Raw genomic sequence first — 23395 nt, 5'->3', positions numbered from 1 at the left:
GAAAACCGGATGTGGAACGGAGTTCGCGCTCTGTACTCTCGCGCTCCATCACCGAGCGACAGACGCTCCGGTGCTCGAGCAGCGGATGAACACGAGCTCCACCTGCTCTCACCTGATCTCACCTGATCTCACCTGCTCTCACCTGCTCTCACCTGATCTCACCTGGACCAGCTCTGGAGAACCATGGGCTGCGCTATATCCGGTCTGGCGGAGAAAGCGGCGGCGTTCGCGGAGAAGAAGAGCGTCGATGATGATGAAGAAGAAGAAGAAGAAGAAGAAGCCCGTCTGAGCGAACATCAGGTTCAGATCGTCAAAGAATCCTGGAAAGTTATCCAAGAAGACATCGCCAAAGTTGGAATCATCATGTTCGTCAAGTGAGTGAAAATGTACTGAAGGGAAATATTCTCAACTTTGACAAGTTATTTATTTATTATATATTTGTTTACATTTAATCACACCAGGGGTCATTTAAACTTTGCTTTATAGATAGATAGATAGATAGATAGATAGATAGATAGATAGATACTTATTCATCTCACAGAGAAAGTCACAGTTCAGAAGCTCCAGAATATGTTACAAGATAGAAACATGCAAGTCTATGTACAGTCTAAATATAAACTGAAACATGTGTAAAAAAAAAAAAGAAAAAATGTATTAAAAAAATATAAAGACGTTAAAAAGAATGGGATGAACATGTACATGTGTGCTTGCGTGTACGTGTGTCATGTATGATGCAGTTTGAAGAGTCTGATGGCATTGGGGGAGGAAGGATCTCCTCAGTCTGTCTGTGGAGCTTGACATTGACAGCAGTCTGTCACTGAAGCTGCTCCTCTGTCTGTGGATCAGAACATCTGTGTTGGTTGGTCCAGTCCAGCCTGTCATCCAGCTGTACTCCCAGGTATTTGTAGGTGTGCACCACCTCCACACAGTCCCCCCCTTGATGAGAACTGGTTCCCGGTGCACCCTGGATCTCCCAGAAATCCACAACCATCTCCCTGGTCTTGGTGGTGTCCCAGTTCCCCAGGCCTTCAGTAGTCGAGGCGACACTCCATCTAGGACCTGCAGCTTTGTTAGGGCGCAGCCTCCTCAGCTCTCCATGAACCTGAGCTGCTGTGATCGTGGGTGGTGTGGTGGGGGGTTGGGAGGTGTCCTCATCTGTGTTTGTGGAGGCTTGTGTGAGTTGGGGGGTGAGGTGAGGGGTGAGGGCATTTGCATTCAGATGTGTGAATGGGATGGGGTGTGGGGGGGAACAACAAGATAAACATGACCTGAAATACATGTTTTCTATTTAAAATATATCACTTTTAACATATTTTCATTGTGAACACATTTCGTTTGTTTTAATCCCCGTAAATCATCTCTGAACGACTGCAGCTAGTAACGCTATTAACCAGCTAACCTAGTTAGTTTATTTTCCTCCAATTTACTGATGAAAGAAACTTAATTTCAGAGATGTTTTCACCTAAAAAAACGGCTTCTTTCTACTGTAATTGCCATTCATTTTAAACAAAACGCATACTTTTAATACAAGTTATAAGATTGAATGCATTTTTTCTGGCTCCCCCTACTGTTCGAACGGTGTAATTGTAAAGCAAAGCGCCTCCAAAAATCTCCTTATACACGAGAGAAAGGCTCCAATGAGTTCCCATTTGTCTCCTCCTGGAGGCTTCAGAACTACTCTTGGTACTCCAGGCATGACGAAAAAAAAACAAGATTTAAGTGAAAATCTTATTTATTGCTGTTTTATAAACATTTTCTTTACTTCTGACTTGATTTATACATGGATCTCTGTTGTTGTTGAGTCATTATTGACTTATAAGCCATTGTTGTGTTATTGATTCTCTGCTGTTACGCCGACCTTTGAACTTTCAGCCCCCTTCCGATGGAAAAAGTTGGTTACAGCTGCATTTTTTTAAGAATGTTACAGATATGGATGATAAAGATGAATATAATGATGGTGATAATGAAGAGGATGATCATGATGAAGATAATAATGATTGTGGAGATGATGATGATGATTATGTAGGTGAATATGATGATAATGATGTTGAAGAGGATGATCATGATGATGATAATGATCAAGATAAAGATGATCATGATCATGATGATAGTGACAATGTTAATGATGATAATGATGAAGATAAAGATAATGATGATGATGATGAAGAGCCCTCTTGTATTGACGGATGTACAGTAAGAAACACATGTTCCAGTTGATGATGCTTCTACACAATGAAATCCATGTGTCCTCTGTGTGACATGCACAGTTGAAGAGCTTGACCTCTTGCTGACAGTTCAGGGGGGGGCAGTAGGTCTGAACCTCATTACCGTGAGACCCTCATCAGGACTTTCCCCTCAATGAAAGATGCTCCAGATATGGCTGTGAACTTGAGTGAGGCGCCAATTAAATTTCCACTTCAGCTGCTTATGTGCTGCCGCTGTGTCGAGTCAGTAGGGGGCGCCGGCTGTGGGGATGGTGAGACCTACAGACAAGGACGACCTTGGTGTGTATGAGGAGGAAGGTCCCAAACACTAAAAATATAATGTATGATAATGACATGAATGTACACACACAGGTCAGTTAACACATAGACACAAATCTACACATGAAACATGCACACACAAACCCAAACAATTTAGTGTCAACACATGGCAAACAAATGTGACATAAGTTGCACAAAATACAAGCATAAGTACCAATTCTACACACATAATGTAACCATGTGTCTCCACAAACACACAATACCCTGCACACACACACCTATACTTAAACCCTCAATTGAAAACAAATGAACACACTAGAAAAAACTATTACAAAGTCAATTAAAATTTGCAACACACCTTGAAGAACAAACATGCAACGCACCATAAACAAGAACATACACATGCAACACACCATAAACAAAAACATACATGAAACACATCTACAACAAAAACACACATAAAACAGAACAAAACAAGAACACACATGGGTCACAGATACACACGTAAAAAATAACATAAACAAGAACACACATGCAACACACAAAACAAGAACAGACATCCAACACACATTCAAGAAGAACACGCGTACAACACACCATAAACAAGAGCAGCCATGCAACACGCCTTCAAGAAAACCACACTATAAACAAGAAAATACATGCAACACACCTTCAAGAAAAACACAGATGAAAACAAACATAAAGAAGAACAAACTTGCAACGAACATACATGAAACACACAGAACAACAGACATACGACACACATTCAAAAACAAAAATGCAACATATCATAAATAAGAACACACATGAAAAACAAAACAAGAGCACATATGCAACATACCATAAAAAAGAACTGACATAAAACACACCATGAACAAGAACACACATGAAAAACAACATAAACAAGAACACACATGAAACAAACCGAACAGACATACGACACACATTCAAGAACACAAATGCTCAGTATAGTTATCTTTAGCGTTCAAACATATCTGTTGCCAGATAATGAGGGCTAAAGGTTTGGCGCCCCCTGCTGTCCTCTCAGGGTCATGATCTTCAACGACGGATGCTAAACGTGTCAAAAGTCCTGCTGTGAAGAGTCGGATGTTTGTTCTTCTTCCTCCTCCAGCTGCTCGTCACTCGTTCATCACAGATCATCTTCACTTCCTCTCCTCCCTCTTTTTCTAAACATAGAACCAGGGAGAGATATGTCACTCATACTCCCAGCAGGACACGTGTGTGTGTGTGTGTGTGTGTGTGTGTGTGTGTGTGTGTGTGTGTGTGTGGGGGTGTGTGTGTGTGTGTGTGTGTGTGTGTGTGTGTGTGTGTGTGTGTGTGTGTGTGTGTGTGTGTGTGTGTGTGTGTGTGTGTGTGTGTGTGTGTGTGTGTGTGTGTGTGTGTGTGTGTGTGTGTGTGTGTGTGTGTTCATGATTAATCACAGGTGGCTCAGCTGGAGTCCGGAATGTCCTCTGATTGGATGTCGGGTCAAAAGCTGCTCTGACGAGTCTTGCTCGAGGGTCCGACCGGCAGAATCTATCTGCTGCTGAATCCTTCAATGACTCTGTACTGACTCATCCCATAATACTTTTAGCAGCAACACCACACAGCACTAGACTGGCTCCTAGAAAACAACTACTAATACTAACAACTACTTTAACCTCCAACAAAACTACTTTTATTTCCTGCTTTACCACTGTTGGTATTATTGACACTACTTTATTAACGTATACTAGGGAAGTACTACACATACAACAAATACTTTTACTGATATAGATATCATATTATATATATATATATTCAACACACCTTCAAGAAAAACATAAAACAGAACACATGTGCAACATACTTTCAATAAAAAGAAAAAGGCACATACAAGAACACACATGAAACAAAACACAAACAAGAACACGCATGAAACAGAACACAAGCAGGAACACACATGAAACAAAACATAAACAAGAACACACATGAAACAGAATACAAACAAGAACACGCATGAAACAGAACACAAACAAGAGCACGCATGAAACAAAACATAAACAAGAACATGCATGATACAGAACATAAGCAAGAGCACACATGAAACAGAACATAAACAAGAACACGCATGATACAGAACATAAACAAGAACACACATGAAACACAATATTACCAAGAACACACATGAAACAGAACATAAACAAGAACACACATGAAACACAATATTACCAAGAACACACATGAAACACAATATTACCAAGAACACACATGACACAGAACATAAACAAGAACACACATGAAACGTAACATTAACAAGAACACACATGAAACACAATATTACCAAGAACACACATGAAACACAATATTACCAAGAACACATGAAACAGAACATAAACAAGAACACACATGAAACAGAACACAAACGAGAACACACATGAAACAGAACATAAAGAAGAACACACATGAAACGGAACATTAACAAGAACACACATGAAACACAATATTACCAAGAACACACATGAAACAGAACATAAACAAGAACACACATGAAACAGAACATAAACAAGAACACACATGAAACAGAACACAAACAAGAACAAACATGAAACAGAACATAAAGAAGAACACACATGAAACGGAACATTAACAAGAACACACATGAAACACAATATTACCAAGAACACACATGAAACAGAACATAAACAAGAACACACATGAAACGGAACATTAACAAGAACACACATGAAACACAATATTACCAAGAACACACATGAAACACAATATTACCAAGAACACACATGAAACAGAACATAAACAAGAACACACATTAAACAGAACATAAACAAGAACACACATGAAACAGAACATAAAGAAGAACACACATGAAACAGAACATAAACAAGAACACACATGAAACAGAACACAAACAAGAACACACATGAAACAGAACATAAACAAGAACACACATGAAACAGAACATAAACAAGAACACACATGAAACAGAACATAAAGAAGAACACACACGAAACAGAACATTAACAAGAACACACATGAAACACAATATTACCAAGAACACACATGAAACAGAACATAAACAAGAACACACATGAAACAGAACATAAACAAGAACACACATGAAACAGAACATAAACAAGAACACACATGAAACAGAACATAAAGAAGAACACACATGAAACAGAACATAAACAAGAACACACATTAAACAGAACATTAACAAGAACACACATGAAACACAATATTACCAAGAACACACATGAAACAGAACATAAACAAGAACACACATGAAACAGAACATAAACAAGAACACACATGAAACAGAACATAAACAAGAACACACATGAAACGGAACATTAACAAGAACACACATGAAACACAATATTACCAAGAACACACATGAAACAGAACACAAACAAGAACACACATGAAACAGGACATAAACAAGAACACACATGAAACAGAACATAAACAAGAACACACATGAAACAGAACATAAACAAGAACACACATGAAACAGAACATAAACAAGAACACACATGAAACAGAACATAAACAAGAACACACATGAAACAGAACATAAACAAGAACACACATGAAACAGAACATTAACAAGAACACACATGAAACACAATATTACCAAGAACACACATGAAACAGAACATAAACAAGAACACACATGAAACAGAACATAAAGAAGAACACACATGAAACGGAACATTAACAAGAACACACATGAAACACAATATTACCAAGAACACACATGAAACAGAACATAAACAAGAACACACATGAAACGGAACATTAACAAGAACACACATGAAACACAATATTACCAAGAACACACATGAAACACAATATTACCAAGAACACACATGAAACAGAACATAAACAAGAACACACATTAAACAGAACATAAACAAGAACACACATGAAACAGAACATAAAGAAGAACACACATGAAACAGAACATAAACAAGAACACACATGAAACAGAACACAAACAAGAACACACATGAAACAGAACATAAACAAGAACACACATGAAACAGAACATAAACAAGAACACACATGAAACAGAACATAAAGAAGAACACACACGAAACAGAACATTAACAAGAACACACATGAAACACAATATTACCAAGAACACACATGAAACAGAACATAAACAAGAACACACATGAAACAGAACATAAACAAGAACACACATGAAACAGAACATAAAGAAGAACACACATGAAACAGAACATAAACAAGAACACACATGAAACAGAACATTAACAAGAACACACATGAAACACAATATTACCAAGAACACACATGAAACAGAACATAAACAAGAACACACATGAAACAGAACATAAACAAGAACACACATGAAACAGAACATTAACAAGAACACACATGAAACACAATATTACCAAGAACACACATGAAACAGAACACAAACAAGAACACACATGAAACAGAACACAAACAAGAACACACATGAAACAGAACATAGAGAAGAACACACATGAAACAGAACATAAAGAAGAACACACATGAAACAGAACATAAAGAAGAAGAACACACATGAAACAGAACATAAAGAAGAACACACACGAAACAGAACATTAACAAGAACACACATGAAACACAATATTACCAAGAACACACATGAAACAGAACATAAACAAGAACACACATGAAACAGAACATAAACAAGAACACACATGAAACAGAACATAAAGAAGAACACACATGAAACAGAACATAAACAAGAACACACATGAAACAGAACATTAACAAGAACACACATGAAACACAATATTACCAAGAACACACATGAAACAGAACATAAACAAGAACACACATGAAACAGAACATAAACAAGAACACACATGAAACAGAACATTAACAAGAACACACATGAAACACAATATTACCAAGAACACACATGAAACAGAACACAAACAAGAACACACATGAAACAGAACACAAACAAGAACACACATGAAACAGAACATAGAGAAGAACACACATGAAACAGAACATAAAGAAGAACACACATGAAACAGAACATAAAGAAGAAGAACACACATGAAACAGAACATAAAGAAGAACACACATGAAACGGAACATTAACAAGAACACACATGAAACACAATATTACCAAGAACACACATGAAACAGAACATAAACAAGAACACACATGAAACAGAACATAAACAAGAACACACATGAAACAGAACACAAACAAGAACACACATGAAACGGAACATTAACAAGAACACACATGAAACACAATATTACCAAGAACACACATGAAACACAATATTACCCAGAACACACATGAAACAGAACATAAACAAGAACACACATTAAACAGAACATAAACAAGAACACACATGAAACAGAACATAAACAAGAACACACATGAAACAGAACATAAACAAGAACACACATGAAACAGAACATAAACAAGAACACACATGAAACAGAACATTAACAACAACACACATGAAACACAATATTACCAAGAACACACATGAAACAGAACATAAACAAGAACACACATGAAACAGAACATAAAGAAGAACACACATGAAACAGAACATAAACAAGAACACACATGAAACAGAACATAAACAAGAACACACATGAAACAGAACATAAGCAAGAACACACATGAAACCGAACATTAACAAGAACACACATGAAACAGAACATAAACAAGAACACACATGAAACAGAACATAAGCAAGAACACACATGAAACCGAACATTAACAAGAACACACATGAAACAGAACATAAACAAGAACACACATGAAACAGAACATAAGCAAGAACACACATGAAACAGAACATAAAGAAGAACACACATGAAACGGAACATTAACAAGAACACACATGAAACACAATATTACCAAGAACACACATGAAACAGAACATAAACAAGAACACACATGAAACAGAACATAAACAAGAACACACATGAAACAGAACACAAACAAGAACACACATGAAACAGAACATAAAGAAGAACACACATGAAACGGAACATTAACAAGAACACACATGAAACACAATATTACCAAGAACACACATGAAACAGAACATAAAGAAGAACACACATGAAACGGAACATTAACAAGAACACACATGAAACACAATATTACCAAGAACACACATGAAACACAATATTACCCAGAACACACATGAAACAGAACATAAACAAGAACACACATTAAACAGAACATAAACAAGAACACACATGAAACAGAACATAAACAAGAACACACATGAAACAGAACATAAACAAGAACACACATGAAACAGAACATAAACAAGAACACACATGAAACAGAACATTAACAAGAACACACATGAAACACAATATTACCAAGAACACACATGAAACAGAACATAAACAAGAACACACATGAAACAGAACATAAAGAAGAACACACATGAAACAGAACATAAACAAGAACACACATGAAACAGAACATAAACAAGAACACACATGAAACAGAACATAAGCAAGAACACACATGAAACCGAACATTAACAAGAACACACATGAAACAGAACATAAACAAGAACACACATGAAACAGAACATAAGCAAGAACACACATGAAACAGAACATAAAGAAGAACACACATGAAACGGAACATTAACAAGAACACACATGAAACACAATATTACCAAGAACACACATGAAACAGAACATAAACAAGAACACACATTAAACAGAACATAAACAAGAACACACATGAAACAGAACATAAACAAGAACACACATGAAACAGAACATAAACAAGAACACACATGAAACAGAACATAAACAAGAACACACATGAAACAGAACATTAACAAGAACACACATGAAACACAATATTACCAAGAACACACATGAAACAGAACATAAACAAGAACACACATGAAACAGAACATAAAGAAGAACACACATGAAACAGAACATAAACAAGAACACACATGAAACAGAACATAAACAAGAACACACATGAAACAGAACATAAGCAAGAACACACATGAAACCGAACATTAACAAGAACACACATGAAACAGAACATAAACAAGAACACACATGAAACAGAACATAAGCAAGAACACACATGAAACCGAACATTAACAAGAACACACATGAAACAGAACATAAACAAGAACACACATGAAACAGAACATAAGCAAGAACACACATGAAACAGAACATAAAGAAGAACACACATGAAACGGAACATTAACAAGAACACACATGAAACACAATATTACCAAGAACACACATGAAACAGAACATAAACAAGAACACACATGAAACAGAACATAAACAAGAACACACATGAAACAGAACACAAACAAGAACACACATGAAACAGAACATAAAGAAGAACACACATGAAACGGAACATTAACAAGAACACACATGAAACACAATATTACCAAGAACACACATGAAACAGAACATAAAGAAGAACACACATGAAACGGAACATTAACAAGAACACACATGAAACACAATATTACCAAGAACACACATGAAACACAATATTACCCAGAACACACATGAAACAGAACATAAACAAGAACACACATTAAACAGAACATAAACAAGAACACACATGAAACAGAACATAAACAAGAACACACATGAAACAGAACATAAACAAGAACACACATGAAACAGAACATTAACAAGAACACACATGAAACACAATATTACCAAGAACACACATGAAACAGAACATAAACAAGAACACACATGAAACAGAACATAAAGAAGAACACACATGAAACAGAACATAAACAAGAACACACATGAAACAGAACATAAACAAGAACACACATGAAACAGAACATAAGCAAGAACACACATGAAACCGAACATTAACAAGAACACACATGAAACAGAACATAAACAAGAACACACATGAAACAGAAAATAAGCAAGAACACACATGAAACAGAACATAAAGAAGAACACACATGAAACGGAACATTAACAAGAACACACATGAAACACAATATTACCAAGAACACACATGAAACAGAACATAAACAAGAACACACATGAAACAGAACATAAACAAGAACACACATGAAACAGAACACAAACAAGAACACACATGAAACAGAACATAAAGAAGAACACACATGAAACGGAACATTAACAAGAACACACATGAAACACAATATTACCAAGAACACACATGAAACAGAACATAAAGAAGAACACACATGAAACGGAACATTAACAAGAACACACATGAAACACAATATTACCAAGAACACACATGAAACACAATATTACCAAGAACACACATGAAACAGAACATAAACAAGAACACACATGAAACAGAACACAAACAAGAACACACATGAAACAGAACATAAACAAGAACACACATGAAACAGAACATAAACAAGAACACACATGAAACAGAACATAAAGAAGAACACACACGAAACAGAACATTAACAAGAACACACATGAAACACAATATTACCAAGAACACACATGAAACAGAACATAAACAAGAACACACATGAAACAGAACATGAACAAGAACACACATGAAACAGAACATAAACAAGAACACACATGAAACAGAACATAAAGAAGAACACACATGAAACAGAACATAAACAAGAACACACATGAAACAGAACATTAACAAGAACACACATGAAACACAATATTACCAAGAACACACATGAAACAGAACATAAACAAGAACACACATGAAACAGAACATAAACAAGAACACACATGAAACAGAACATAAACAAGAACACACATGAAACAGAACATTAACAAGAACACACATGAAACACAATATTACCAAGAACACACATGAAACAGAACACAAACAAGAACACACATGAAACAGAACACAAACAAGAACACACATGAAACAGAACATAGAGAAGAACACACATGAAACAGAACATAAAGAAGAACACACATGAAACAGAACATAAAGAAGAACACACATGAAACAGAACATAAACAAGAACACACATGAAACAGAACATTAACCAGAACACACATGAAACACAATATTACCAAGAACACACATGAAACAGGACATAAACAAGAACACACATGAAACAGAACATAAACAAGAACACACATGAAACAGAACATAAACAAGAACACACATGAAACAGAACATAAACAAGAACACACATGAAACAGAACATAAACAAGAACACACATGAAACGGAACATTAACAAGAACACACATGAAACACAATATTACCAAGAACACACATGAAACAGAACACAAACAAGAACACACATGAAACAGAACACAAACAAGAACACACATGAAACAGAACATAGAGAAGAACACACATGAAACAGAACATAAAGAAGAACACACATGAAACAGAACATAAAGAAGAACACACATGAAACAGAACATAAACAAGAACACACATGAAACAGAACATTAACCAGAACACACATGAAACACAATATTACCAAGAACACACATGAAACAGGACATAAACAAGAACACACATGAAACAGAACATAAACAAGAACACACATGAAACAGAACATAAACAAGAACACACATGAAACAGAACATTAACAAGAACACACATGAAACAGAACATAAACAAGAACACACATGAAACAGAACATAAACAAGAACACACATGAAACAGAACATTAACAAGAACACACATGAAACACAATATTACCAAGAACACACATGAAACAGAACATAAACAAGAACACACATGAAACAGAACATAAACAAGAACACACATGAAACAGAACATAAAGAAGAACACACATGAAACAGAACATAAACAAGAACACACATGAAACAGAACATAAACAAGAACACACATGAAACAGAACATAAGCAAGAACACACATGAAACCGAACATTAACAAGAACACACATGAAACAGAACATAAACAAGAACACACATGAAACAGAACATAAGCAAGAACACACATGAAACCGAACATTAACAAGAACACACATGAAACAGAACATAAACAAGAACACACATGAAACAGAACATAAACAAGAACACACATGAAACAGAACATAAACAAGAACACACATGAAACAGAACATAAACAAGAACACACATGAAACAGGACATTAACAAGAACACACATGAAACACAATATTACCAAGAACACACATGAAACAGAACATAAACAAGAACACACATGAAACAGAACATAAACAAGAACACACATGAAACAGAACATAAACAAGAACACACATGAAACAGAACATAAACAAGAACACACATGAAACAGAACATAAGCAAGAACACACATGAAACCGAACATTAACAAGAACACACATGAAACAGAACATTAACAAGAACACACATGAAACAGAACATAAACAAGAACACACATGAAACAGAACATAAACAAGAACACACATGAAACAGAACATTAACAAGAACACACATGAAACAGAACATAAACAAGAACACACATGAAACAGAACATTAACAAGAACACACATGAAACAGAACATAAACAAGAACACACATGAAACAGAACATAAACAAGAACACACATGAAACTGAACATTAACAAGAACACACATGAAACAGACGCTTGTTCTGGTTGATTCAATGGTATCTTTGTAACCAATAAAGCTTCCGACTGAATAATAAATACTGTACATACAGACAGAAATACACACAAAAACAATTAATTATATCACTCTTTTTTTATTTATGTATTTTTACATTATTTATTTACAATATGTCTTCGTCCTTGATTCTCTACTGACGGTTGGATGGAACTAAAGCTTCTGGTGTTTCCTCACAGATGTACTTCATGATGAGTCGTGTTGTGTGTCTTCAAGTGTGTTGAACACGACACACTCTCCCCGAGGGTCCATGGCTGGTGTGTGTGATGCTGTCGTCATGGTTACAGGCTGTTCGAGACTCACCCCGAGTGCAAAGATGTCTTCTTCCTGTTCCGAGACGTGAAGGACCTGGAGAAGCTCAGGACCAGTCGCGAGCTCAGGGCTCACGGACTTCGGTCAGTCTGACGTCTTTCTACACTTTCTACACTTCTACACTTGTACATTTATTATATATATATATATATATATATATATATATATATATATATATATATATATATATATATATATATATTTTCACCATCGCGTTAAACCAGTGAATTACACGGAAGAAGAAGTGCGTTCAAGGGATCGTCCTCCAAGTTACGATGAACAATAAAGTAACGTCTTCTGCGCCAAATGACATGAAGAAAAACTTCAGTTTGGTTTACAATTTTTTAATTTAAAACATTTTACCGACATATGTATACATGTTTTAGTAAGTATTTGTAAATTACTTCTTTTTTTTTTTAAATAAACCAGTTATTTAGGGTGAACATACTTCCTCTTTTACCCGGACATGTCTTCTTTTGGGGGCTGTATGGGCAGTTTCATATATATATATATATATATATATATATATATACTGTATATATGTGTTCTTCAAAGATTATTGCAATAGCCATAAAAGACAATATTTTGTTGATGAAGTAAAAATATTTTCTCTTTATTTGGGCATTATTTATATTCTTAATAGTATTTTTAACATTTGTTTAAGTACTATAGATGTTATGTTGTCATTCGTTACAAATCTGAGTATTTATACTGAACTATTACATGTTAAGATGTACTTTTTTGATCATTTTGTGATTAATTAATATAGATTTAAAAAAATACAACTTTGTTCTCCAAAATGCCTGATTAAGATTATTAGAGTCTTTTTTTTAATTCAGAATATTTGTTAAAGTGTTAAAAAAAAAAAAACTTATTTTTTGGGGTTCATATACCGTCACCCTGAATTAAGTATAAATATAAATATGTAAATAGTTAACAATCGTGACCTCTCTCTCTCTCTCTCTCCGTCAGGGTCATGTCCTTCATCGAGAAAAGCGTGGCGCGCCTGGACCAGCCGGAGCGACTGGAGGTTCTGGCCGTCGAACTGGGGAAAAGCCATTTCCACTACAACGCTCCGCCGAAGTACTTCAGCGTGAGTAACTCAACGCATCAGATCCATGTACATAAGAACCGGTCGACGGCAGCTCTGTGTGGTGTTTGTGTCGCAGTACGTGGGAGCAGAGTTCATCTGTGCGGTGAGACCCATCCTGGGGGCGCAGTGGAGCGACGACATGGAGCGAGCCTGGAAGGTGAGACGGATCCTCAGAGTCAACATGATCACCTGTCAATCATTTTAATGACAGTTTGAAGTAAAAAGACTGAGTCTGCGTTTTTAAATTTCGGTTTAATTGTAAAACAAATGTACAGTATTTCTTATCCTCCATGCACAGTTGAGAACTCATCGAAGAAATAAAGTTTGAATTAATGACGAGAAACTATTATTTAGTCGCTGCCGACCTTGAGTTGAGGTTCAAATTAACGTGATTACGATGTTTTTTGTTTGCCGTCCAGACTTTGTTCCTGTACGTGATCCGCCTGATGAGGCAGGGCTACCAGCAAGAGAGCGACCGGCAGCGCCACCTGGCTGTCACCCCTAAGGAGCGACCGGAAAAGGGGAACACAGCCCTATGAGGGGGATCGCCGAGACCGTTCGTCCCGACCACGGACGTGATATGATTCAGGACCAGGACGTGGAAAGAAAAAAAACGTACATCCCGACGAGCAAAACAACCGAAACTGCCTCGAAAGAACGGCTTGTTCGCGACTAAATCAAGACTTTTGGGCTCTTCTGTCAAATAAATACTCGATCAAACGTGGCGAACTTTTAAACTAAAACTATTCTTAAAACAACTGAGTCACGTAAAAAGAAAAAAGAGTCACTGTTGGTTTCGTAGACGCAACATAAATAGTTTGAAGGCGTCAGAGCGGCGCCGAGGTTGACCAGAGGAGGCGACGGAGATCGATCCCCCCTGACGGCGACTCATCAGCCCCGAGATGAGACGCGCTCGTGGCGAGAGCGGCGGTCCTGGGGTGGATGTGAGGAACAGTTCATGTGGCTGCAGCTCTCACTGCGTGGCCTTTGTCTTCTTGCTCTTGCTCTTCTTGTCTTTCTTCTTCAGGCCGTCCATGTGGGCGCGCAGCAGGTTGGAATACGCCTGCGGAGGAGAGTCACGGCTTTAGAATACATGCGTCTTCTTTAATGTTAGTTAATGGCTCAACAAGTTAAGGTGAAACAACTCTTTTGAAGCAGGAGTAACTTGTTTAAATGATGCTTCAACCAGTGACTCTAAAGGCCTGTGAGAAAAACATTACTCTGTAAATAAAGTAAATCAGTGCCATCAGAATATTGGAATTTAACATTTCAAATATAAAGAGTTGTTTAAAATGTTTTTCAAGCATTTGATTGATTTTTTTTTTAAATAGTTTGTAAATTTAAAGTATTCAGTTAAAAAACAAATTAATTTATATTAAAAAAAATATATATATATATTTATATTTCATTATTAACATTAAATGTATAAATATTTAAATTAAATTGCTCAAAAAATTATGAAAAACATTTCAATTAAAAATTTCAACATTTGAAATATTAAATTCAATATTCTGATGATTTTGTTCAACACTGTCCATTGAAGATGAAATTAATAAAAGTTGAATATAAATAAACAAGAAGACTCACGTTTTATTTAAACTCTAAATACTGTGATACTTGTTAAAGAGAGTTTCTAACAGTGTCTAACAATACTTGTATCATCGAAGAATTATTTAATTATTTGACTATTTAGTTTTCAACATTGTGGAGTTTTAACTGAGGACTAGCTGCTCTATTCAACCAATCGGTGCCGTGCACGTCACAGCTGGACCAATCAGGAGGCTTCTTGCTACACATAGGACTCACCATTTGAAACTTGATCACTTCTTTAGTGTTGACCTGAGGAACAGACAAGTGAGACGTTAGAAGAAAAATGTTCTTCAAGAACCAAAGAGTCAATGAGGTTCTCTGGTCTCACCACTGAGCTGATCTTCTTCTTTCCATCCGTCGCTCTGAGTAGACACTTGTTATCTGCTGGTTCGAACGAGTCCGTGCTTCCTTTCCTGGGCACCGGCTTCGTCCTGCCGTCGTCTGAGGAGACGACAAACTTGTCACGTCACAAGAAAAAAAAATTATAATCAAAATAGCGACTTACATTTCTTTAACGTGATGACGACGCTGCCGGAGCTTCTGCACTTCTGGAACAGACGAGTGAGCTCCGTGAGGAACTGTTGGAGAGAAACACAATCCAGATTAAAAATCGCCATTAAAGGGTTATTATAAGTTTGTTAACCAGATATAATGGCAGGTTTATTTAAAAGTTATTCAAGTAGTCTTGATGATGACAGTCAAACAAGGATTGCATAAAAAATACAAGTCATTTTGGCGAAAAAGAAGCAAAAAGTTCAGAAAACTAAAACACCTTATAGGTTATATTTTGTGTTTTTTCAACCTGTATTCAAATAAAATAATATTGACCCAACATAGTAAACTTTTAAAAGTGTATCAATGGAAATTACAAGTCATTGCTTATTATTTACTTAGTTAGCAGAACTTTGAGGAATAGTTTTCACAAATGTACGTGAGTGTGTGAGAGTTCAAGGGTTTTCTAGTTCATCGAAACTGATCAACAGCTGTTACACAACAAGCAGCCATTTTTTAAGCAACATCACAACTGGATCGTGACTCGATTGATCACGTCTGAAGGATCATCGATTGAGTTTCTATGTTGAGCTACTGTTGCAACACTTGAGGTGAAAAGACTGTAAATAAATTGTTGTTTTGCTCGAACGTTCTTAGCATAGTTTACAGGCAGGAAGTTATTTATTTGGAATAAATAGAACAAGTTCCAGTTGTTACTGAGGAACAAGTTTATCGAGTTTTCAGTTCAAGAAGCTTCACAATAAGAACCTCAATGTTAAACTCCTGCAGCTATCAACCTTGTATTAAGCCTAAATAAAAACATCATTTTTGACCAAAAACACAAACAATAATTCGTAAATATTAATAAAACTCAAGTGGAAGTTTGAGATGAGCGAGCTAGCTCAGGCGTTAGCAACGATAGCTCCTCTTAAGCTACACGTTTATGTGTTTAATGACAAGATGTCGATTAAAAAGAGATGCAAGAAGAACAAACACAAGTTATGAATTATATTTGTTCTCACCGCGTCGTTTTCCAGCAGCACCATGATAGTGTTTCAGCTCAGGTTCACTAGCCGGTGTAGCTAAAGCTGCTAAAGCACACGTACTACAAGACGAGACTCCGCCCACCGAGTGTGTGTGCGGGGGAGTATGAAGAAATACTGCTGCCACCTAACGTTAGGGAGTAGTACTACAAGAACGTTGTTTATCGATTTATTTATATTTTTGTTTCGTTTTTTAGTTTTAATTTGATTGTCCAAACTTTAAGTCAGCGACGTTTTAATTTTCTGAAATTTATTTTTATGCGTTCAGCAATTTTTATTATTTCATTAAAATGTTTATCCTTTTAATAATAAAATGTGATTTAAAACGTTGTTGCCTGGTTTAAAAAAATAACTTAATAGATATAAAAAGTGAGAAACAATAAAACATAAGAAGCTTGATTATATTTAATGTATCAATATAATATACTGTACACCGCTACTTTTTCCTTGTTCAATATTTTTGCAGTATTTTAATATTATTCATATTTATAAGTCCTTATTTTTATCATTTAATAATAATTATCTGACACATATAAAACTTTGTTTTCATTACATAAGATACAGCTACATTTCGAACAATGACAGCCAATTATAAACAAATATTTGTTTTTATTTCTATTATATATAAATGTATAATGTTTGAAGACAATAATATAAGAGGTCAAATAAAAATCACATTTATGCATATATTATGCATTCGCTTTTGCAATATTAATTTAAAATGAATAAACCTATAATAATAATATAAAATGAAAAATATTTGATATGACACAAATCCAGTTGCCACATTATATATTGGACACAATTCCATGTTTTAAAATGTATTTCATTTAAACATTTTAAAGGGAAAATCTTCTGAATATTTCATATATTTTAAAACTCAAAATAAAAACATAGTTTTCTGATATTTTATATACATTTTATTTATACACTGAAAATTAAAAACGCTGTCCGTAAAAAAGACAAATGAAAGGGAGAAAACATGTAGTTACATTAGTCATAAAAAACAGCTCAACATGGTCAGTTTTATTCAGACTCTAGGGGGCGCTAGCATCAGACTGTGCTATATTTACAAGCTGAAACTACAAAAGCTGTCAAAGCATCAAACAAGCCACGATAAAAATCACGTGCACAGCGCACAGTCCTGACAGTGGTCCAGGTCGTCCAGGCCCACCGCAAACTCCGAGGTCCAGTCTCGTTGGAACAGGGACCTGAGCTGAGGGTATAGTCCCTCGGGGGTCCACTCCAGGTGAGGATCACGATGGGAGACCACCAGCCCGACCCCTGCTGTGTTGGTGTAGTAGTCCCCGGCCCAGTTGGAGGTTCCTGTGGCGGAGGGACGAGTCATGAAGGCGATCAGGGCCGCGGAGAAAAGACCCTCCACTCACTCACCCATGTAGGCCGTTCTCTCCGTCACCATGTACTTGTTGTGGTTGATCCGGGCGTACGGGACGTCGGAGAAGTTTCCCACTGGAACGATGAACAACTTCTGAAATGATATTTGAATGAACGGATCGAGTTGTGGACCAGAGAGAGGAGCCGGTGAGTCCAGGACCAGCCTTACTATCTGGATGCTGACCCCGGGCTCGACCCGGTCCAACACAGCGAGCGACTTTAAGAAGGGAAGCATTCTGGGGTCACTTCTTGTCCCGCAGCTGATCAGCATCCGGATCTTCACCCGCCTGTTGTAAGAGGCGGCTCTGAGGGCCTCATCGATCACCGGCCAGTAGCTGAAGACATGCAAGAGATTTAAGAAAACATGAAACAAAGACATTAGAAATCATTTTTACTGTAAAGAAAAATGTGTATACTTTTGTAATTTTGATTAAAATGAAGGAAAAACTATTTAAAAATTAACAGTTTTCCCACTAATACTTTTCTTACATATCAAAATCAACAGGGACATTGTTTACAATTGTTTTTATTGACGTAAAACCCCCAAAATATATAGTTGTTTTTTTTAAAAAAGAGAAAAAAAAATTCACAATTTAAAGATGTTTTTATCATCGACACCAACATAAAAAATATAAATTGAGCATCTTGGAGATGTCGTCATGTTACTTATATTACAAATGTAATTGTCAAAAAACGGCTCTAAATAATAACAATAATAATTTGCAAATAAAATAAATGTATCGTAAGTATGCAACTTTTAAAAAGAAAATAAAAAATAAAATTATTCGAGGGATTTTGTTCAGGAATTTGTCATTTTATTCTGCAATTTTCTAATGGTTTTATTGTTGTTTTGAGAGCAAACTAAAATGTATTTTTAGCAACTTTAATACCATGTTGGCCAGGTATTAATACACAAAAATAAAGTGTTTAATGTTGCTTAAAATTGTGAAAAATGAGTCAAAAACCCAACTAAAATCTTGCTTAAGAGATCAAATAAAATCATTGATTTCTTATTTGATAACCTTTCATACATGCATTGTTTCCATCTTTAATAAAACATGTAAATAAATAAAGATGGACGGGGGTCAGATGAGTGACGGGAGCAGATTCTTCCGACACTAACTTACCTGAAATTCTTCGTGTAATAAATGGTGGGAAAATAATCCATCACGGCCACGTCCACGAAGTGACGAGATTTGGAGATGATGGAGAGAATGGCGTCCAAGTCCAGAGTCCGAGTTTGCGGGCAGAAGGCGGGCGGGGAGGCCTTGAGGGGAGAAACAATATTTGTAAATAATAATAATAATAATGTAGATTCTCATCAGGTGGAAACACACTGAGACAAAGTATGAGTTTGTTTTAAAGTTTTAAGTAAAAAAATATTTAAGTAAATAAGTCTAGATCAGAAATAAATGGACAATCGAGACATCACTATTGAAATGCATTTAATTATTTAATATATATATATTTTTTTACTGTAAATATTGATTTTACTCATTGTATTTCTATGCATTTAATATTTGGATTACATATATTTTCCCTGCAGCGGTGAAGAGCCGCTCAAACTGCCAAAGAAAATTCTCTCACGGCTAGATAGACGTCGCTGGAGACGTTCCCGGTCTTGACCACCAGGGGGTGCTCCAGGTTGAAGTCCGTGTCGTACTCCGGGGGCCAAGGTCGCGGCAGCGAACTGTTGTCCACACCCAGAGTCCAGTAGGACTCGAAGATCTTCTGCAGGTCTTTGGCCAGACTTGAGCAGTTGTGAATGACGACGCCCACTTCTTTCACCTGGAAACCAACCATTACATTATGACCCCCTGTTTTTTTTAAATTCATTTTTCATATAGAAATCGTAAATATGACCAAAAGTCGATAATTGTTGAAAATATGAGCAAATATTTTTGGATATTCTGAACTTTCTATCTTAATTCTACCTGATTTTTTTAATAAAATAAAAGGTGATGTTTAAACTATCCTGGATTTGTCCAAAGACCATTTTTTTTGAGGCAGTCTGATCGGCAGTGGTCAGTACCGGTCACTTGGGGGCCACATTATATAATTTGAGTGTCTTGAGGGGCCGTCAAACCGAGTACACATTAAATCATACAATAGAAATCTTACTATTATCTTAAGACGTTATTTTTGTTCAGGCTTTTCCTTGATTTTCTGGAACTCCTGTTGTGTTATCAGTTTAATCTTGATCTTTAAAGTATATACTTTATTGAATATTGTTTTGATTGTTTAAGCGCTTTGTGACCCTGGTCTGGAAAAGCGCTATATAAATAAAAATTACTTACTTACTTACTTACTATGCCTAATATACACTTCAATTATTTTGAGAGACAAAGAAAAAGGGAAAAAGTCCTAATAAAACAACTTAAAGAAGTTACATTTAAAGTTAATTCTAAATTAAATACAAAATAAAATGGTTCTCCATCAGTGCCAGAAACATTTCTCCACGGATCAGTTCTACTCTGACAACTTGAGGGCCACATATATGCATCCCAGGGACCAAAGGTGGTCATAATGTAAAGGCCCGGGGTCACCTGCCTGCGTCAGAGCCCGCCAGTCCATGTTGGCGCTGCCGATCCACACGTGTTTCCGGTCCACGATCCAGAACTTGCTGTGAAGAACTCCTCCGGTCAGACGGCCCAGATCCACGCTCCGGACTCGAGCTCCTGACGTGAAGGACGGCGTCAACACCTCACACCTCGAGGAACCGACTCACCCGAGATATGAACCTTTCTTCTGCAACACGTCCAGGTCCGTGGTGTTGGTCCTGATGTTGGGGACGCTGGTCAGCAGTCGGACCGACACGTTCCTGGACGGAAGTCCCCCCAGCAGCTCCAGGACCTCCAGCCCCTGTCACACCAGACGACCGGTTCGACCTCGACTCTGACGCTCTTCAGTCGCACACTTACAGGTTCTCCTGAGGACGAGTTGAGGTTGATGTCTTCCGGCACCAAAGTCCAGTAGAAGGACACGATCTCCACCTCCTCCGTCGCCACGGCGATGAGATCTTTCCAGGCTCTTTCCAGCGGGATCCCCAACGAGACGTTGGCCTTGTACCGCATCCCTCGAGGGAGGCTCTCCACCAGGAACATGCTGAGGAACAAGAACACGTGAGCTTCACAACATAAGAGTCCCTGATCCTCATCACCTGCACTCCTCCTCCGAGAAGTTCCCCCTGTCCAGGTCCTGGTCGAAGGCGGCGCTCCTGGGCTCGGGCGGTCTCTTCAGCACCGCGATGGCCAGCAGGATCCCGAGGATGGTCAGAGAGACCGAGGCGGCGACGAGACTCCAGCAGCTGCCGGAGGACTGACCACAGAACCTCAGTCACATCATCAAAAACTCACTCCAGGTCTCACCTTCCCGTCCTGAAGTCTTATGTACGGAGTCTTCATGGCTCGATGTCTCGGAGGTGAATCCAGAAGTGATGTTCAGCACGAGTTCGGTGGCGGTGAAGTCCTCCATCACACTTCCTGATATCAACTCTCACTTCTGTTTTCTGACTAAACAAGGTTGATGTTTAAGAGGAAGTTAAAAAGTCGTCAAAACATAACGAAATAAATAAATAAGATCATCCAGATTATTTACTTTTATGACTTGAGCTATGTTTAACTGTTTAAATTATTATGTAATATTTCTATTTATAACATAGTAGCACTATTTTTAACTTTATACTTTTATATAAATTAATTATTATATGCAATATTTAAAACGTTATTTATTTATTCTGTTATACTATATTGCACTATTTAAACTTAATATTTATACTTTTTTATATATACATCTCTCTGCTGTGTTTAACGGTTGCCAAGCAACGAAATTTCGTTGCCAGTTTCACTGCTGTGTTTTCTGTGCAATGACAATAAAAGAAAGTCTAAAGTTTTTGTTTAACTTAATTTAATAAGTGAAACCGTTTTAAACCTAAACATCAGTTTAATTAATAAAATAAATCAGTATAATTAACAATATAATTAATATATCAATTTTATAATTCACTAAACACAGTTTTAAAGTGTTGGAAAGTAAAGTGAAATACATTAAAATTAAATAATTAACTACAGTATTGAACTTTCTTCTAAATATATAAACTGATAATAGATACACACATTAAAGTTGCTTTATTTTTCCATTAAAATAACATTTATTTAAGATTAAATATTCAGTTTCTTGTAAATTATAGTGTTTAATTAATAATTTGGTTGATATAGTAAATTATTTCACTTTTTGTTTGCGGCATTATTTTACTAATATTGCAAAATTTAAAATTAAACTTTTAGTGCTTTTGTGTTTAGATGTTTATATTTAAAAAGGGAAATGAAAAAAGGTTTTG

General features: G+C 36.5%; 3 protein-coding genes across 3 annotated transcripts; 1 reads left to right on the top strand and 2 right to left on the bottom strand.

Annotated features, from left to right (window-relative positions):
• Positions 1–148: 148 nt before the first annotated feature.
• xgb (x globin) lies at positions 149–15075 on the top strand. The gene is made up of 5 exons (XM_087779701.1): positions 149–374; positions 13419–13526; positions 14416–14536; positions 14613–14693; positions 14956–15075. The coding sequence occupies exons 1-5, from the start codon at positions 184–186 to the stop codon at positions 15073–15075; spliced, it is 621 nt and encodes a 206-aa protein (XP_087635827.1). The 5' UTR covers positions 149–183.
• On the bottom strand, positions 14770–17743 carry srp14 (signal recognition particle 14). The gene is made up of 5 exons (XM_087779702.1): positions 17641–17743; positions 16632–16704; positions 16455–16567; positions 16343–16375; positions 14770–15599 (listed from the first exon to the last, which is right to left on the bottom strand). The coding sequence occupies exons 1-5, from the start codon at positions 17662–17664 to the stop codon at positions 15510–15512; spliced, it is 333 nt and encodes a 110-aa protein (XP_087635828.1). The 5' UTR covers positions 17665–17743; the 3' UTR covers positions 14770–15509.
• An 815-nt stretch (positions 17744–18558) lies between these two features.
• Positions 18559–22528, bottom strand: pld4 (phospholipase D family member 4). The gene is made up of 10 exons (XM_087779360.1): positions 22425–22528; positions 22217–22374; positions 21978–22161; positions 21798–21918; positions 21607–21734; positions 20644–20844; positions 20184–20323; positions 19226–19391; positions 19054–19150; positions 18559–18987 (listed from the first exon to the last, which is right to left on the bottom strand). Exons 1-10 carry the CDS (start codon positions 22458–22460, stop codon positions 18785–18787), a joined length of 1434 nt encoding a protein of 477 aa, XP_087635486.1. The 5' UTR covers positions 22461–22528; the 3' UTR covers positions 18559–18784.
• Between the last annotated feature and the right edge of the window lie 867 nt (positions 22529–23395).

This window comes from Callionymus lyra, chromosome 18 (genome assembly GCF_982586985.1).
Source record: "Callionymus lyra chromosome 18, fCalLyr1.hap1.1, whole genome shotgun sequence".
In the NCBI taxonomy this organism is placed as follows: Eukaryota; Metazoa; Chordata; class Actinopteri; order Syngnathiformes; family Callionymidae; genus Callionymus; species Callionymus lyra.
Note: the sequence above shows the minus strand (reverse complement) of the source record. Positions and strands in the feature narration are given on the sequence as shown.

Excerpts from the sequence above, each read along its gene's own strand:
- pld4 (XM_087779360.1), bottom strand. The coding sequence starts at position 22,460 with ATGAAGACTCCGTACATAAGACTTCAGGACGGGAAG. Across the intron at positions 20,324-20,643 it reads CCAGCGACGTCTATCTAGCC|GCCTCCCCGCCCGCCTTCTG; the intron begins GTGAGAGAATTT and ends TCTCCCCTCAAG. Across the intron at positions 19,392-20,183 it reads TATTACACGAAGAATTTCAG|CTACTGGCCGGTGATCGATG; the intron begins GTAAGTTAGTGT and ends GCATGTCTTCAG.
- srp14 (XM_087779702.1), bottom strand. The coding sequence starts at position 17,664 with ATGGTGCTGCTGGAAAACGACGCG. Across the intron at positions 16,568-16,631 it reads CGTCATCACGTTAAAGAAAT|ACGACGGCAGGACGAAGCCG; the intron begins GTAAGTCGCTAT and ends TCGTCTCCTCAG. Across the intron at positions 16,376-16,454 it reads AGAAGAAGATCAGCTCAGTG|GTCAACACTAAAGAAGTGAT; the intron begins GTGAGACCAGAG and ends TCTGTTCCTCAG.
- xgb (XM_087779701.1), top strand. The coding sequence starts at position 184 with ATGGGCTGCGCTATATCCGGTCTGGCGGAGAAAGCGGCGGCGTTCGCG. Across the intron at positions 375-13,418 it reads GGAATCATCATGTTCGTCAA|GCTGTTCGAGACTCACCCCG; the intron begins GTGAGTGAAAAT and ends TCATGGTTACAG. Across the intron at positions 14,537-14,612 it reads CTCCGCCGAAGTACTTCAGC|TACGTGGGAGCAGAGTTCAT; the intron begins GTGAGTAACTCA and ends TTTGTGTCGCAG.